The sequence below is a fragment of the Calypte anna genome, chromosome 3 (genome assembly GCF_003957555.1).
Source record: "Calypte anna isolate BGI_N300 chromosome 3, bCalAnn1_v1.p, whole genome shotgun sequence".
NCBI classification, from domain to species: Eukaryota; Metazoa; Chordata; class Aves; order Apodiformes; family Trochilidae; genus Calypte; species Calypte anna.
In genome coordinates this window covers 34,830,539-34,850,321 of record NC_044246.1, presented here as the reverse complement: position 1 = coordinate 34,850,321, position 19,783 = coordinate 34,830,539, and the positions used below count along the sequence as shown (strand labels likewise).

General features: G+C 37.3%; 1 protein-coding gene across 2 annotated transcripts in view; it reads left to right on the top strand.

Annotated features, from left to right (window-relative positions):
• Positions 1 to 19,783, top strand: part of PRKN (parkin RBR E3 ubiquitin protein ligase) — a 710,558-nt gene that overhangs the window by 343,331 nt on the left and 347,444 nt on the right. For both annotated transcript variants that reach the window (XM_030448441.1, XM_030448442.1), the window contains exon 6: positions 12,890 to 13,005. In XM_030448441.1, coding sequence (XP_030304301.1) covers positions 12,890 to 13,005 — 116 coding nt within the window. The remainder of the gene's footprint in view (positions 1 to 12,889; positions 13,006 to 19,783) is intronic.

Here is a 19,783-nt window from a genome sequence, read left to right as displayed (position 1 = left end):
ATGCAGGAAACCTTCATTTGAGAAAGTGGGAATGGGTTGTTTGGGTGGGTTTGATCTGTTTTTTAAAAATTTTTTTCAATGGTAATCTTGAGTATAGCTAAGTATTGTCCCTGGGCTGTACTGTCCTGGGTTCCAGTCCCTGCCTTCTGCACTTAATAAGCATTTTGCGTGACAGATGGATAAAACATGAACTACATATTTGTGTCTGTAGAAATGGAGTTGCCTACCCATTCTCCTACAGTCTGAGTTAGGAGCTCTGTGTGTTCAGAAAAGAGCTGAATTCAGGTTTTCTACTTTCTGTATGAAACTGTGTGTTTCACAAGGTGCTTCTCTGGAAAAAAGTTATTGGAAAGGTTACTTGCTATATTCCTTTGCTATGGTAATTAGTGTTATAGAAGTGATAGGTTTTGTTCATCAAGAAACAGACCTGGTAGTGTGATAACAGTTAAATGGTGAGTTCAGACTGTAAACACATGAGGGGGGAAAGAGCAAGAAAAACTACATCTGATACCTAGATGCAATTTCTGTCTGAAATTGGAAGGGTATGTTTTTTATAATGTTACAGTCCTTCACCTTTAAATCAAGTGTGTATAATTTAGGGGAAAATGTATTTCTCATTCTGACTTCTAATTACCCTGAAGCAACTATTTTATGCAATGTACTTACCCAAGGTCTTCTCATAAATGCATTACATATTCATGAACATGTAGACTCTGTGATGAAAAGTTGGTTTTCAAGTTTTTGTGGGCTTTCGTAGTGAACATTGCTGCTATTAAATGACCTAGTGCCTGTCAGGAAAAGCAGTGGGAGGTGCGTGGCAGGTTTTACTAAATGTTTGCTGTTTAATTGCTTATGCTATCTCTCTATGGGAGAATTTTGAATCTGAAAAAAAAAAATGATTTCTTATAAGAAATGCTATAACAGACCTGGTATGTTTGTGTGAACACAACATTCGTGAGGCCAAATTCATCTTGTTGAATTAGTTACCTCTGCAATTTGTGCATCCTATGCAGGGAACTCAGCCAAACATATCAGTTTCTCTGCTGTCACATAGCTGGAAGTCAGGGACAGCTTTAATTTTCAGCAGTTATTTTGCTAGGGTGTTGCTGATACTGGCTCTGCACAGTGTGAGTTAGTGAGTTAGTCCTCAGTGCTGTAAATAGATGAGCACCCATGTGTTTACAGCACTGGTGACTCAGCATGGTGCATTTGAAATTTTGTGAAAAAGGCTGTGCATCTGGGTCTCTGGTTTTGGTTTTGTTTTGTTTGGTTTTGGTTTTTTTTTAATGTCCACGGTTATGTCTGTTTATCTCTGTTTTTCCGTTCCTTTTCTGGTGGCCCATTGTGCCAGGGGAAATTTAGGTTAGATATTAGAAAGAATTTACGGAGAGAATGATCTGGCATTGGAATGGGCTGCCCAGGGAAGTAGTGGATTCTCCGTCCCTGGAGATATTTAAAAAGAGACTGGATGTGGCACTCAGTGCCATGGTCTAGCAACCGCAACGGTGGTTCAAGGGTTGGACTCGATGATCTCTGAGGTCCCTTCCAACCCAGCCAATTCTATGATTCTATGATTTTAATCATTCGTTTGCAAATTTTAAATTGCTTGTTTTCCTTAAATGAAATTGAAGGTAGTTTAATAACAGGTACATTTAATTTAATTTTTTTTTTTTTTTTTTTGCAGAAAAACATGTTTGAGGGAAATTTGTCAGTTAAAGCTTTTGCAATTTTAGTTATATTGTAAAATATATATTTTAATAAAAATATTTATGGAATATCAAATAGAATATGTAGTATTGGATACTGTTTGAAGAAAAAAAATTATATTGTTCATGCACTGTTCATGCTCTCATTTAAAGATTCTACTATTGTGTAAATTTAGCACATTTGTATACTGGAGGATGTTAGGGGCATAAATCACCAATAATTTAGTAGAATTTAATTAAGACTTTAGGACAGCATAGCTATAGGTGTGCTAACAAAATGCAGTCATGGCAAAGAACATGCTTCAAAAAAGAAGCAACAAGCTTCTATGTGACAAATAGACCTCACAAACCCGTTACCTATTCCATGAATATTAAAGAGTGTTGAGCATTAGTTCTATACAAGTGTTGTATACACGGTGCCTTCATTAGTGCATTTTTGAGCCTTCAGAGCAAAAAGCAAGCATATCTCATATAGAGGGAGAGAGTAACATTTTTGCCATCTCCTCCCTTTCTCTTCCTATTCCCAACATACCTGGGTGGTGTCTTGGCTTGTTTATGCTCATTCGTATTCTGATCTACGGCAGACATTGGAAAGATGACAGAGCAAACCATCCAATTTTTCAAAGCTAAGACACAGAGATGAGGCAAAAAGCCACTCCTGTAGTGTTACAGCCTAATTCTGTCTGCCCAGTGTCCTCACATAAATACTGATGCTCTCCCCGAGGCAGGCTTAGGACTAAATGAAAGGTGTTGTGGTACTGCTTTTCTGCTATGGCACAGACTTGTAGATCATGTATATGGTTAATAGGTGTATGTGAGGCTCTAGGACATTTAGGCTGAAAACCTAAAAGCAAAAATAACAGTCATAAGATAGCTGTTTGGTTAAAAACACGTTTCTTTTTCTCTGAGTTTTGAATCTGAACAACTCCTTTGCTATCAAGAGATAAATAAAATGTAAATGTTTCAGTTGTAATAAGATCAGGTGGATGGGAATCTGCTGCATATATTGCAGAAACAGTAAGTGCTTACAGTCTAGAGCATGGAATTAGTCATGTAATATAGAATACTGAGGAAAATTAGTTTAACAGATTATGTGGTTTACTTAACTAGCTGTGATTCATTAACTCTGAAACTCAATATTCTTCGGGAGACCTTACAGTGTAATGCCACCTGTGCAATATTTTCAGCTCAAGTATGGGATTCCTATTTCTGATACGTTTAAAATTTATTCTGTAGTCATTTTGAATTCTTGATCATTATATTTACCCCAAGTGCTTGTTAGCACGGTTGGAAAAGAAACAAATCACTCAAACCTGTAATTGCAAACAACTTTTTTGTGCCATAAGCACAGCCTAAGGATCTGCTATGATATAGAATACAAGTTTCTTCCCTCTTTGAGACCTTTTTGTGGCTTATGTTCAAATAATAATTCAGATCTGATTGCCAGAGGAAATTAAGCTCAAAGTAAAGGATTGATTCTCTACAGGAAACACTTGATAACAAATTTAAGCAGTTGGAGTCTACTTTAAAAGAGGCTGATGGGAAAGTTTAAGTTTTAGAAATCAGCACTAATGTTCAGGATATGATTATGACAATACATTCCAAGTAGCTACTCTGAAACTGAGACTTTCTCTGCAGTTCAAGTAAGTCAGAGGAACTTTTCCAAAAAAACTTTCATACACGCTGAAACCTGGTGAACAAATTCAACAGGACAATTTGGGTTGGGCTCCAGTGGCTGAGCTATTAAGGTAAATTAATTTTCCTGACAATTCAAGTCTTGGATCAACCCAGAAGTTAATGTTGATCAGAGTTTATTTTTCTAAATGGAATGTAAATAAAGTCAGATACGAGCAGAGAGAGGAAGGGGAGAGTTTGTACTCTTCCAGGGCAAGGACATTGTGAACCTTCCATGGTATTTTATAGGAAAGCAGAGCCATTCTCATTGAAAAGTTGTTTATTTACAAATACCTTGCTGTATCTTTACCTACCACAGACATTACAGTACCTGTGACATGCTAGTTAAGCATTTTTGGTGTCTCCAGGGCCTTTGATTCCACTATGAGGTAACATTCTAGGCAGAGATCCATTTTGTAAGTGGCCTTCAGCCTTCATTTCTTTCTCTATACTACAAGAAAATGGGTGTTAGAAGAGATGGATTATGCTGAAGTACTGTTTGCTCTGTCCTTGTGTCATGGAAATACTGCTACTTGAAGGAATGACAGCAGAATTAGTGACAGGATTGTTTGGGCCTGAGCCACCACTTGCAAACAAATGAAGCAAATATGGTGTGCTGATACCTTTCAACAAGCAAAGCAAATTAGTAATGCTTCTGTTAAAAATGAGGATACTTCCCTGAGTGGCTCCAATAGCATTGTCTGGGCAGCAGCAGTTAAGGGATTCCCAAAGAATTTGTGCTCTTTGTTTCCACAGTTTCCATGATAGTGTTGGGGTAGAAAGGAAGCAAAAGAAATATATTCTGAATCTTATTAGTTTAGAATTGATTATTTTAGAATTAGAGGTAGAGGAAAATAGGAATGTGGAAACATGTAAAAGTTTTACCTTGTAAAGAATGGTGCTTTGTTGGGAGTAAGTACTCAGCATTTAAGTAGCGAGATAAGGATAAGACTCTGTGTATCAAAGTTAGTCGAGTAGAGATAGAAGGAAGCTGGTAGTAAAAAAAATTTGGAAGCAATCACGCACCAGCTGGACATTAACCAAGAGAAGGAAGGTGAAAAGGACACAGCGAGGAAGACGTCTTACTTCATCAGAGGAAGACTACTTACTTCATCCCCACGATCCCCAGAGAGAGGCACACAAGCGCAGAAGGGGCCAGTGTCGCAGTTCACTGATGAAGCAACCTACACATGCATCTGGATTAGAAAACGCTGTAACCTGTGGAATATGTAATTAGATTGTGAAATTTTCCAGGATAAATTGTGGCCGCGATGTGACTGACTTCGGAGCCAGGTTTGGGTGCATACCCCTGGTTCCCGGGGCCTCGAAATAAAGCACCATGTATAACCTCTTCCGAGTGGTTCTGTTTGTCTCCACGCTAACAATAGTTACTGCGTTTCTTGTTGCTTTTCTTACACACTCAAGTCCTACAAAGCTATAGTTGCGTGTTATCTCCAGAGGACAGACATCATAATAACCCCTCATGCCAGTTATTTGAATCTTAATTATATCCATCTCCTTTTTTTTGTAGATTTTACTGCACATTATTAACTAAAAAGTAATTACTGGTTTTCTTTGTTTTGTTTTGGTGTGGAGTTTTTTGTGGTGCTGACAATAGACACAAAATCTTGCATGTACCTTTGTACAAAAGCAAGTGCTGGTATGTCACTGAAAATCCCATATGAGTGATGGCTTCTTTAAATGGATAGTAATATCTTTTCAGTCATACGCTTGTCCTGTTACCAATTTTTGGGCAGTACTGCTGTTGTTCGTCCAGTGAACTATGGAAAAATGAAAGATAGAAACGTTGTCCCTTGGCAAGAGGAATACATGAGCAAACAAAAGATTGGTTGGTTGTTTTTTGTTTGTTTGTCTTTGTAGTTTTAGGTTTTTTTAAGAAAGTGGATGGAAGTGGAATATGGGTATGATGAGAATAGAGGCTGTTGCTCTTCTGTAGACCTTGAAAATACCTCGTAAAAAACCATTTACAATGAATTTTTAGATATATCCTTATGTGACTGAAGCTTAGCCTTTAGTTACATCATCAAGGCTAAAACACAAGGTCTTGTAAAGAATTCAGAGTAGCATGTACATTTCCCATTTCTCATCCCATAATCCAGCTACGCTCTAAATACTTTCTCTATACTAGGTGATCTGTTCAAAATTTGATATACAACAAATTGGTTTTATACCCTCAACTGAATAAGAGGTATGGTGAATATGTTTGATTCTGAGAGAAAGAAATTGAACTGTATATTTTTTTAATGTTTTTTTATATGACCTTCTTTAAAGGTGACCAGGAATAAAACAAAAATATTGTAAAGATGTATTGACACTTCTTTCTCTGAAATATAGTGTGTTCTTTAATCACTTGGGCACATATAGATTGCAGCTGTTACTGATGAACAGAAGTCTGGAAAGATGCAGGAGGGTAACATTTCTGCCTCAAACAGGTGCTTGTCACAAAAATGTAATTATAATTAAAAAAAAAAATTATTAATTCCCTCCCTTGTCCATCCTTCACACAGGTCAAAATTGATTTATTCACCTAGACCAAGCATACTCTGGCAGCCTTAGTGGAGAGCTGGCAGAGAATATCCGTCCTAAAGAGCTTTCCTAATCCTTAACAGGTCTTAGCCAGAGGCATTTTGAGAAGGGCAATGGGGTTCAGTCAGGAAACAGATATTAGAGATATGCTTATATTTTTTTTTTACATTTTTTTTCTCTTGCCAAATAAAACAATGTATTTCTTATTGACATGTAGAAATTTATTATAGCAGCACTTTATTGTCATTCTTCACATCAAAAGGTGTTTCAGCTTATCTTTGTGGTCAGCTTAATTGCTGACAAAACTTACTATACAATACTTCATCTCTCCTGGGATATCACTTTTTTTCTTCTTGCATCCCATAAAACCATTTCTCTCTTAGTTAGCCAGTGTAATTCAACTCACTTTTCTAACACTTCTTATTTATCTTCAAAAGCAGTGCCTGTTCCACATATGAACTGTGGCATTGTATAGATTATTTTTTTCACCACATACAGCCTGAAAATCCACAGCCTTTAATTCCTCTGGGTTGTGTGAACCTTCAAGTGTCTTTTCAGAGATGAACCCAGTCTGTCCCAGAAAACTGTAGAAGTGTTTGGTTCCACAGCTGTTCTGAAGTGGGTTTCTTTCAGTCTGCCCTCAGATCATCTGAATATGTACTTATTTTTTCAGATGGAAAAGGAAGTCAAACATTATCAGAGGGGTATGACTCAATGGCACTAAAGTTTTCTCTCATTCAGGCAAATAATTACTGTGATGCAAATTAAAGGTGATTTAAGAATGATAATAATTTAAAAAATTAAAACTGCACCTTCAGGGGCTATAATGCATTAAAAAATGGCTTTGCCAATCAATCCTAAATAAACATGAAGGGGTTATTCGGGGCAAAAATACTGTAGGACCCCCTCCTTTTTCTGTAGCTTATTAAGAAAAGGGAATAATAAATGCAAAGGCTGAGCTTCCATCAGATTTTTAACCAATTTCCACAACAGTGGAAAACAGGCATAGGAACTTGTGTTTTCTTACGTATATCTTAAATATCAGCTGAGGTGCAGGCATTCTTGATACATGTTAGCAAAGAGCAGGTTTTTTTCTGACATTTCAGTAAGCCAGACTGGAAAGCGTGTGAAAAGTGGAAAGACTCTTCTGGGCTTTTATCACCTTATTCTGCTTAAGGACCTGGCTCCCCAGTGATGGTTTATGCATAACTTTGTTCTTTTACTTACTTTGGTTACTTGACCATATTGAAGACAGTTTGCATATCATCAGCAGTTAAGGATATGCAAATCCATGCTTTGCTTGAAAGCAAAAAAACTTGGCAAAAACCAAGCATTCTTCCCTTTGCTTTGTTTTCTTCTTGAGGTTGATAAAAAATAGCTAACACTCACCATGTATCTTTGAGCCTTTTCTTTCCCCTCAGACTTTTTATGATGTTGTATGACACAGAAGTGATAACAGGAGTGAACAATATGACAAAGTATATAAAAGCAAGGCCTGCTCCCTTCTCTGAGTTACAATCTATCAGATACACTGCCAAAAGGAAGATATTTGTAGTGTTAAATAGAATGGGCACAATTACACAGGACCTATGCCTTTAGGCAAGAAAATGATCTAATGGTAATCACTGCAGTAGAAGGTGACCATAAAACTACTTACTTTCAGAGTGCTAAGAAAAGCATTAAATTTTGTCTTGACTTCCACAGTCATTTCATGACTTCCTGACTCAATGCTGAACAGAAATACTTGACAAAGAAAAAGCATTCATCAGAAATTTTTGTACCAACTGAGAACACTGGTTCAGAAAGGAGGAAAAAAGTGATTTCTTCTAATTTAAAATATTTTAGAAGGGGTCAGAGAGTGATGTAGACTGCATGATTTTTTGCAGTCTTATGTTGTTCTGCAAGGTTTTTTTATTATAAGGTTAAAATTATGAAAGTATTATCTCATGCAGCATAATGTGAGTATGGAGAGGCATTTTGATGTCAGCTTTAAAAAGTAACAACTACTTGTCTAAATGTGACAATCTGTGGGAAAATTAGAGAGTAAGACCTAAACTGGGTGGCTCCAAGGTCTCTACACCTGTTTGGAGATTGACAATCCAGCAAGTTGCCCTCCTTAGGTTTCCATACACCTTGGAAGGCTAAAGAAAAGAATATCTGCATTTACATGAGTTTTGACATGCCAGACTGGAGAGTGAGAATTGGCTAAACTCTTCCCATTTATGTTTTACCCTCATCAGGTTCATTGCTGGAATCAGTTGAGAAGCAGCTTATGCTTATGGATTAGCTTTCTTCATAGTTTCATACATATATGCCCTAGCACAAAAAGGTTGTACCTGCCTCACAAGAAGAGTGTTCAGTTTCTGGGAAATCTGGTAGATACTTTCTGCTACTCCATTTTGAAACGTGTAGATATCTTGCCTCTGGAAGCTATCCAAAACCAGTATGCAGCAGAAGGGTCCTTACTGGGAAAATGTACCGTAATCAGCAAAGACATTTTTAGCATTAGTCTCTAATTTCATGTTCCATGTCACAGTGTTCCTGTCTAGAAAGGCTGGACCAGGTGGTCCTTGTGGTTGCTTCCAACCTGGCATTCTGTGATTCTGTGTCTAAAATACAATTTGTAAAGGTATCCTATGTAACAAAAATACTTGTAAATTTTTTATTTGCTCAGTATGTAAAACCATTATAATTTACAACTGGAAACTTAGATGAATTCATTACTTCTAAAAGTCTTCAAGCAAGAATGTGTATTACTGTAACTACGAAAGATGTAAAATGTGGAAATCTACCACTACACCACATGGTGTAGTCCACACTACACCAAGACTGTTCGGTACTCAACATACTGAGCTTTTTGGATTCCAATCTCCTCCTGTATGTCTGAACTCCCATCCCTCTATTGTCTCAACCCATCAGCCATAGACTTGTGTTATGTTGCTTGTATAGAATTGTGCATTGTGTGAGTTGATACCTTTTGTTTTTGCAAGGATGAGTATATTATAAATGAGTTAGTTCCACTGTAGTGCTAGTCTCAACCCATTGTTATAAATGTTATAAATGTTTTTGTTTATTCTTGAAGATCTCTTTAAAAAAATAATACTTGACGTGTAATCTTGAGGGATTTTTAAATAATTTTTAATTTTAAATAATTTTATGGAGCCTTCTGTCTTGCTTGCATAAATACTAAGATTTGCTATTTCTTTAATTGCAGTTTACTGAAGCAGGAAGTTTTTCAGTGAATAGCTTGGAGAGTAGCAATATTTTCTTTCATTATTTCAAATAATATTTTCACTTTCCATAATGTTCTCCATTCAGCCACACCAAAGCACATCATAAATATAATTAGTAGAGGAATTTTCTTTTAGCAGTTTTTGGGCAGACAAATTAGAGGTATAGAGAAATATTTTTTTGCTATAGAGGGAGTATTTTGAGAATGTAGCACAAGATTTGACTCCCCCCTTCTGCCCCGTTGGTTTTTTTTTTCCTTTATCTGACTTGTAGACAATATTCTATACATCTTAATGTATGAAATGAGATATATAGCTTCATTTCCTTTCTATCTTCATTGAACAGCTCTCATTGAGAGAAACTTAAAGTCATTGTGAGGTATTACCAAAAGCAATTAGAATCATCAAACCAATGCTATTCTAAAAAATTTAGTTTATTTAGCTTAAAAGAAAAAAGCTTATTTCAAGTGTTCTAGAGCTTTCTGCCTTTATTACTCTATTTTTTCCTTGTGATGCAAATAAACTTTTGTTATAATGGAAGAGTAATGTTATAAAAAAATATTTTTCTTTTTGTTTCCTTGGCCATGGTTTATCTGTTCTGGAATAGTGAGTTAGTCAGTGTTCTCTTAGTTCTATGCAGATTTCCTGAAGCAAGGAGATATTTTCAAGATTTTTCCTGCATTGAAATAAGTCCTTCTTACTGTTCAATTCAAGCAAAAGTAACATCAAAATTAAAGGGCAAAGAAAATGCAAGGACCATGCAGATTAGCAAATAATAAGAAAATTAATGAATAAATTCTTAAAGGTTGAAAATAAAGTCACATTACAGATCTTATGAAGTGTCCTGTACTGCATCAAAAGAAGCACAGACAGCCTGTTGAGGGAGGAGATTCTCCCCCTCTACTCTGCTCTTGTGAGACCCCACCTGGAGTGCTGTGTCCAGTTCTGGAGTCCCCAGCATAAGAAGGACACAGAGCTCCTAGAAAGTGTCCAGAGGGAGAGACACTAAAATGCTCAGAGGGCTGGAACACCTCCCCTATGAAGAGAGGCTAAAGAAGTTGGGGTTGTTCAGCCTGGAGAAAAGGAGGCTCTGAGGTGACCTTGTAGCAGCCTTCCAATATCTGATGGGGCCCTGCAAGAAAGCTGGAGTAGGGCTTTTGACATGGGTGTGTAGTGAGAGGACAAGGGGGAAATGGTTTCTTACTGAAAGAGGAAAGATTTAATTAGACATTAGGAAGAAATTCTTTCCTGTGAGGGTGATGAGACATTGGAACAGGTTGCCCAAGGAAACTGTGGCTGTCTGTTCCCTGGAAGTATTCAAGGCCAGGTTGGATGGGGCTATGAGGGACCTGGTCTACTGGGAGGTGTCCCTGCCCATGCAAGGTTTAACTTTTTTTCACAATTTTTTTCCTTTGTTTTTTCTCCCCATTTCTGGTTGTCTTGAGATTCATCTGTGATCTTAATATATTGATACCATCAGCATCTGTCATTCTTTTAGGCCGCCTTCTCATAATTTCTTCTGATGCTTTTACAGTCTTATTTCCAAATCACTCTTAATTTGTACTAGTCTTAATGTTTTTGTTACAAACCTCCACAATTTCATACTGGAAAAAGGTCTCAAAAAGGCAAGGAAAATGGAAACTGTCCTTTGTGGCTCCTGATGCAAAGCACATGTCTTCAGACTGCTTTTATTTACATATGCATAAATGGATTTTGAAATTTAAAACAATCTCTTGTAACAAAACCTTATCAAAGCTCAGCATGGTTAGTATGGCTTTCCCTGGGGTGCGCTGGAAAAGCGAACAAAACACAAAGTTGTCTGAAAAGTACTTTGCTAATGAAAGCAGTCTAAGAAGCTATAGAGAGTGGTATGGAATAAAGGAACTTAATTCAAACGCTATATAATACATCATTGCAAATGTATTATGTGTCCCAGGAGAGTTACAGTTTTTGTTTAATATGTTGGTAAAATTGTAACAGTTTAGGCCCAGCCAATGCAAACCAGGCCTCTGCTTGCTCACACCTCACCCCGGCTGTGGCACAGGGAGGAGAAAACCCACCCAAAGGCTCCTTAATCCAGACAAGGATGGGGAGGTTTGCATTCCCCAATTACAGTAAGAGGCAAAAACCAGACAGGTTCAACTTAGGAAGAAAAAGGAACTAATTTAATCTACAAGGATGTCACGGTTTAACACTGGCCCGGCAATTAAACCGAATAACAGACGCTCTCTATTAATCTCTCTCTCTCCTTGATAGAGAAAGGAGAGAGAATAAGGGAGAGAGACTTATGGGTTGGAAACTAAACTACACACTTTAATGAAACAGTAATGATAAATAGGTAAAATTACTAAATATATACAAATGTACAGGAAAATAGAAAGCACATTCCTCCCCCTTTCCCCCAATAACTCTCACGTCACCACCGAGGCTGTAGGGCAGCCCTGGGAAAGTCCAGGCTGGACTCCTGGAGTCGGCAGCAGTCGGGAACCGGAGGCAGGAACACACAGATATGGGCTGGCACGGATCAGGACCACAGGCAGATGAACAGACAGGATCCTTCCAGGATGCCGGGTGAAGGAAGGGAAGCAGGAAAAGATCTGGCTCGGCCCACGTGATGCCTCAAATTTATACTGAGTGTGACGTATATGGGATGGAATACTCTGTTTGGTCAATTCTGGCATCTATCTTGTCCGTTCCTCCCTAAAGGAGGGTTCAGGTGGGACCTCTTTACTCCTTCTGGAGGGTAAAATGTTTTCCCTCAGAGCGGAACAGTGTCCTTGGCTCTGCATACCAGTCTCTGGCTGGAACTATAAACATCAAGTGTTATCAATCCTTGGAACACATACACTGCATGAGAAACTTACTGTTAATTTAGCAAGTGCAACTACTTACAAGAGACTTAGCTAAAAGCAAAAGTACAGAAACAGAAAACCACCTTTATCCTGGCCCAAACCAGGACAAAGGAGAAAGAGAAAACGTGCATTCTTAATACCTTCTCCCCTCATATCCCTCCCTTCTTCCCAGTCCCGGATCCCTTCCCTGCTGCCTCCCCCTCAGGGCACAGGAGAGGGGCAGAGGGGGGTTTAGGGTCAGTTCCTCACACGGTGTTTCTGATGCTCTTTCCTCCTCAGGGGGAGGACTCCTCACATTCTTCCCCTGATCCATGATGGGGTCCCTCTTATGGGAGCTTCCAGCAGCATCTCACAGGAACCCCCTCTATGGCCTCCTCTACTCCTAAAACACTGCTGTCCTAACCCAAGACAATAGATTTACAACATTTCAAAAGCATGGCCAAACTACTAATTTAGATATAAAATTGTGTGTTATGAAAATTGTAACATCTGTAAAAAAAAATATGTGGAAATACCAATGCATAGAGACACTGCTTACTATTCTGCCTTCGATGATTATACTTGGATCAAGTTGTGTGTGTTTTGTTTTGTTTTTTTTTTATAAACCCAGAAAATCACAGAATGTATAACGCAGATATCAAATTAGCACACAGGTAGAGATCTTCTTTGCCATAGAAGTCACCAAACAAAATAACAAAATACACACTTACACTGCTGTTTTTGCAAGCAATTCCCTGTCAACCATTCCTAATGATTGTCCTCCTCTTCGGTTGGCAGTGGTGATTTGTCTGTTGTCTCAAGTGCCGGTTAGCCTAAGATAAAGGGAGGACATGAGCGGTGGGTATGTAATCTTCTCCTTATCTCTTCTTCAATATTTCAGGAGTTTTACTTTAAATGTGGAGCACACCCAACCACTGACAGTGAAACATCTGTGGCTTTGTACCTCGTTACAACAAACAGTCGCTGTATCCCTTGTATAACATGCACCGATATTAGGTAAGTACAACGGGAAGTGTCAGAGATGCACAGTCTCAGTGCTTCAGAGTACTTATCACTTTCAGAAACCTGTTTTTCTCTGCTGGTTTTCCTTTTCAAACATTTTTTTCCCTCATACTGGGGTGGAAGCTGGCCCACATTTTCAGAAGTGTGCTTTGCTTTGCTTTGCTTTGCTGTTAAGAATAGAATTTATGTTTTAGTACCTTAGTTGAATTACAGGTGGAAATCTTATTGCGTAAGTTCTAACTACAACCTCAAGATAGTGCCATAAATGTGTAGACTTTATTCCTAATCTGTATTTCCTATCCATTGAATAAAATATGACTTTGAGGGAGACAAACTGTTCCTGCAGAAAGGAATTTTTTGGTGGTTTTATATAAATCAAAGCAAAAATTCCTATGATGCATCTGTTCTCTTAGGTTTTTTTCTTGCGGTTTTAAATACTGTAATTTATTTTACCTCATGCTATTTGGGCACATACATTCGAGAATAACATTATTTGCAAATGCATAAGTTAAAAACTAATCACCCAAGAAAGGTAGCTACCATTGTTGTGAAGAATTACCTGCAATGCATTTATGTGCAGATTAGGAGGTGTTTTGAGATGGAACCTCGAAGCTAATAACACTGCATTATATACCCTAAGTGTTGCTATTGATTGGTCTGCAATTTGCAATAAAAGAAAGAATTTAGAAAAATATTGTAAGATACTAGGAAGTGTGAATGAAACTGTCAGGAGATAGCTTTTTAGGGAAGAAATGCTGCATTCCTCGAAGTAAACTTCCTATTGAAAATAATAGATTGTTTTTCTGACTATATCACACACCATGTATAAGTGTTTGACATTGTGCTTGTGTGCTAGTGCATTGATAGCAGCTGATGGGTTGCTGAACAGTATTTGGCTGAAAAAAATGAGTCTTGGTTTGAAATTAGAAGATAATTGTGCACTGAAAAGAAAAGATTTTGCATATACACATTTACAGCATTGACATGTGTCTCTTTCAGAGACTACCTTGCAGTCACTATATGCTGAATTACTTGGATGGCTTGTCCTTGCTGTTTAGGTATGCAACAGTCTTAACCTCTCTGTAGTTAAGGATAGTATGAAGTTTCCATTCTGAGCCCAGTTTTCTTTTCACAAGAAGAAAGGGGAAGAATATTCAGCCATAAATATGCTTACTTAGGCTTGATAACTGGTAATGCTTATTTCAGTCATATTTGAAATGGATATGTTGACATTTTCCTCAATTGGTATGCTCAGTACAGACCTACTCACCCATGGTGGTGAAGCTGTAGTTTTTATCCTCTGTTTTATGGCAAAATCCCAAAGGAGATAAAGACATAAGACTTTAATTTTTACATTTGCCTTGTTCAGCTCTTTCCACGGATCACCTATTGACTACTTAAACTTTACTTGTTTCTTGGAACTGTTTATTGACATGTCGCAAATACATATTAATTCTCAATAACTGAAATTAAGGCATCAGATCACAATGGGAGACTTAAGTTTCAGAAAACTTTTTAGCTCAGCCCACAATCTATGAATATTTAATTTTGAATAAGCTTATTGGATTTCTACTCTAAACAGTTAAGGGAGAATCCTTGCTGTTGGCCTCATGCTGTTCACATCTTTCTAGGTCAGAGAAACCTTTCTGAAGTGCCTTTAGGGGGTCCTGAAGTATTTTATGCCTAAAAGTTTGTAGAAGTTCTGAATACCTTAAGAAACAGGATAGGATTTGGGTGCCCGAGCAGCTGACGTGGGGTGAGCAATCCCTGGTTATCTTTCCATGATGAGGACAACAGGTTCTTTGATTCATGCACATCATACACATCATAAATCTTTCAGATTTCTTTTTGTTTTTCATTGAGATTCAGTTTTTTATAAATAGCCCTATAGAGATACCTTTTACATAATGCAGATTCTGTCTAGTTTTATGAATGTCTAACAGATTTTATTTAATTATAGCAAGATCTCTGAAGCCTGTGACATGAGATGAGGATTAGGTGGCTGATATTATAAAAACAGCCAAGAGAGGAGTTGTAGACCCTTCAATTTTGAAGACATCAGGGGAATACTCTTCTGACCCAGTATGTCTGGCAGTCCATTGAATTAATTGTTTAGCAGGAGGCAGTCAAATGAGTTATACCAAGAGTGAGCAGGAGAGTACTCTGGTAGTCTTCTTGAAGTTCTAAAGGTTGTAAATGAACTAATACATTTATGTAGCCAGAATTTGACTTCTCATACTTCCTAGAGCTATAGGTGAAGGTTTCCTCTCTCATTCCTTGTGTGATGCAGTGAAATGATGAAGAGGATATTCTCTCTTCTGCCTTACTGTATACTTCATAGGATTTTCTGAGTGACCTAAGTTCTCCTGCACACCTCCTCATTTATTTCCTCCCATCCATGAGCAATGTCTTTTGTATACATCTGTGGAACTGCACTAGATGGAGTCAGCAGGAAGTAAGCAGTATTATTTCAGTCCTTCCTCTCTTTTATGGTTAACTAACATGAAACTATTGTACCTTGACTCTGCCTTAGTGCAAGTAGCACCATTCCATTTGTGAAAATCTGTACTAAAGAGAGGAATTATAGTTGTTGGTCAAAAGAGATAAGTTGCAAGGGACACTTGAGCTCTGTTCTGTTTCACATGTTGTGTCTTCTTGGAAGAGCTTTTTTTGGGAATATCCTCTGTGGCCTATTTACAGAACTGGCTCCTAGGTACAGGTTAAATGCCAAATGTTAGGCTCTGTCAAATTAATACTTTCATTTTGTAGCAAGGGTGAAGACTGAACTACTTGAAGTGGCTAATTCTCCTGTCTCTTCTAACAGTTCACCGGGCAAGAATGATTTGGCTGACTGCAGTAGCAAATTTTTATTATCAAGTTTACTTAGGCACACTTTCCATTTGCCTTGGATTTATATTTGATAGGAATATTTTCATGCAGCTCTGACCAATAGAGTGAAATACTTCAGAGCTGTAGAGCCTTCTAGGGTTATGCAAAATCCATAGAGTATTTACCATGCAGTGTAATGCTCTCCAATTTATCCTGCTTATATACAACAGAGTTAGCATGAATTGGCATCCCTTATGCATTATTTTTTTCTGTAGCACTCAGAAGGTGCTGTGTTGCTCTTTTATGTTTTGGAAGAAGCTCTTAATAGGTTAAGCAAACGTCTGAAAGTTGAAACAAATACTAAAACTGTGCAGTCCTCAAGGGAAGGTCTGCTTTTGTCAACTGTTTCCAGTAGAAATAACATCAAAAAGGGGTTAGGAGTACCCCAGGGTACCCATAAATCAGGCTCAGGAATAAGAACAGTGTTAGGCAGTGCAAAAATAAAATGTGCAGAATCGAAGTGCCTCACGTCATCTTTCACCAAGGTAGGGTACAATTCCTAAAGGCATAGTTATTTTTAGCTTCTGGCAGATACAGATAAGTGTAAAAGACACGTAGGGCTTGCTACTACTTAATAGGTAGAAGGAGTTATCTGGAAAGATAAGTATTTGCTTTTGTATTATGTTTTTTTTTTTTTAATCAAATAATCCCCTGCTTCACAATCTTGGAGAAAAAAATGTTTTGTTTAGGCAATGGAGTCTTTTAATAAGTTTTTCTTTGGACGTTCTAATACTACAGTTGAAGGAAGAGCTTAATTTTATTAGTGGTACAAGTCGTAAATGCATATACAAGATGTTCTTCAAGTGTAATTGTGGTGTAAGGTCTTTGTCATAGTTCTTTTCAGTTAAATCAATTTGCACTGTGGTCACATTAGACTCCTTAGGCAGAGGAGAGTTTTGGAGAAGGTCAGTATTTGGAGGGAAAGACTTAAAGGGACTTTATAAGAAGTCCTGTTAGAAATTCAGTAGATAGCTGTTTTCTCCAGTGAAAAAACAAAGAATGACTCTGAATGTTCTTAGCCCTACCTCTGTGTTAATCTGGTTCTGGTGGGACTACTTTGAGTCTCCTAAGTTTCTCACTAGCTCTTAATTGAACATGGGTTTTTTTTCATTCTTAATTTTTTTTCTTAAGTAGAGCTCACAAAATATTTGCAGCAGCAATTTGTGCCATCCCCCCTCACTTCTACTCACTCATTACATTACTCTACAGTCAGGGCTGAGACTCATAAACTTCATTTTTATGGGGTCATATTTCCAAATCTGTAAGGACTAGAATAATTTGATTTTCAGTAAATGTATGTATGATGATTTTCAGTAGTGGATTTTACCTGTGGGATTCTACCTGCAAAGGGAAGAGCAACTCTCCCAGGTTATTATGGGGATTTGGGATTTTTGTAATATAATATTCTGGGCTTGATCTTTATGACATTATTATTAATGTTGAAGGTGTGCCAAGTTCCTTACTGACTACTACATGCTGCCCCATACTGTGCATTAACTTTGCTTTGAAGTAAAATATTTCTCCTATTGCAGTTTGAAAGATTGTTCAGAAATGTCTGAAGTAATTTGCCTTACCTGTTTTTCTTTCTGGAAACAGATGGTTTTAATGGAGTTTGGATTAAAAAATAAAACAAACCCAAAACCAACCAAACAAAACCCCTAATAAAAAAAAAAACAAAAACAAACAAAACCCAGAAAAGAATATCAATACAAGAATATAACAGTGAACATGACAAAAAGTGTATGCAGTAGCAGGTCTGATATGGTATTCAAAATCTTTAAAATACACATCATTTTACCAAGGGCCTTTTGTTTCCTTCTGAGATCAAAATCAAGATTATGCCCATTAAAAGATGTTGCTCATGTGACGTTTTTTTTTCAGAAGAGTAAATAGCACTGTATTCTGTACCTATAACTACTATTTCTCTCCAATTGTGGGGTATGGGATCCTAAAATTACTCCCTGGGCCATTATAATTGAAGCAAGTTATTAAATCTATATTTAGCTCATCTTTTTTAAAGTACATTTTCCCCCTCTGTGACTTCTGTTGATAATGTGATCTCTGCTCCAAATCTCTGCCTTTTACATTCTATTGTCTTTATATACCTTAAGTATTTCAAAGAGACATAGGAGGTGGGAGAAGATTACATTAAGAATTAAATCTACTTTGTCTAAGTACTATGACCATTAGGGACAATGTGTGCTGCTTTCTCTCCTAATGCTTCTCAAATTAATGGGATTTCTTAAGAATCACTTATTTAAAGTAGGAAATTAAATATCAACTAAGAACTGTTACTAATTGGTTTAGAGTTTTGGGTTTTTTGTTTTTTTTTTTGCCCAGTAAGGTAGCCTGAAGAAAATAGAATTTTACAGCTGTAATATTTGATTTCTGATACAAACAAATGTGTACAGAGAAAGCATTTTGTTGGCACTTTTTGTTGGTATTTAGAAGCATGAACACAATCTAATAACGCCAGTATGTGACCTTCATTTTGTTAGTGGCACACACCATGGGCTTTAGATGCAAGCAGTTGTACTGTGGTCTTTTAGAAGATGTACTTTGTGCAGGAAAGTTGGCTGCCTTAACCTTTCCATTGAATTGCCATTGCTAATGTATAGCCAACCCCTGTGGCAGTGACAGGACAGCATTGCAATTTTTGTAGTTTTGCCTCTGAATCTATTAAGATCTGCACTGCAGTTGCATCTCAGTGAGACAGCTTTCAGCTTCTACAGATATGTGAAGAAAAGAATAGACTGGTGAATCTGTTGTATTATTATATTGTTATGTGTCATTTGCTGGCTGGGGACAAGTGAGGAAGATTCTGTGCAACCTCACTTCTCTCCTTTGCTAAACTTAAAGCATGAACTACTTTTTTCTACATCTGTGAGAATAAAAGTTGTCTGCTTTCCCTTCGTTATGGTGCAGAATTTTTTCTACTTTAATCCTTTGTTTGCTTGACATATGTGTTAGTGTACAGTTGAGAGGAAGGACAAATGGAAGGGAATGTCTTGACTACCTGCGGTGGTTTTTTTTTTACATTTATATGTGTAATTTATTTCTGATTTAATTTGTTTCAGTACTGTGAATCTCCAGATTCATATAAGATCCAATACAAATCATAAATTTAATTTCTCATTCTAAGTTTCACCCAAAGCCTGCTAAATGTTATCAGTGGACTTCATATTAGATGTAGCTTCTCTGCCAGTCTTACTTAAGGCATGATTAACACTGAGCTGTTTAATGAATGTTGCAAGGCACAAAGATTATTAGTTTGGAATTAATGAATTAATAGTTTTAAAACTGAAATGTGTTAGGTATCCAAGTAAATAATGTGCAAAATTTGGTGGGCTTTAGTTCCAAAATATGTTGAGGAAGACCAAGAGTGTGGCTACTTGCATGAAAAATGCAATGAAAAATGTTAGCTACTGAACATATTTTTTGTGCAAGTGCTGTAAGTGTAAATCTAAACGGAATCATTTGCAGTGTCTAGAGTGGCAGATGTTTGTGAAGTGCTGCTCAAAGAGAATTTTTGAACTTACAATCACACAGGATGCCTTTTCTGTCATAGATGTAAGTTCAGGTGTTTGCGACTTTTCATTCTTTTTAAAAATTAATTCCTTCACACAAAAGAGAGTTTTCATCTTTGGTTATTTTTGCTGCCGGCAAGGTTACTGCTAGATGAATATTATCACCATTTGACTGCAGTACAGTGACCTGTGAGCAGTGTTATTGGAGGTCACAGTTGAGTTGTCTTTGGACAGATATCTGCATTTTAAAAACTCACCATCACACATGAAACAGATTAGCAAACCTAATGATCTCAGCAGAGACTTGTCTGAAGCAAGAAGGTGAATAGATTGCAGAAAGGTGTTCTTTTCAGCTC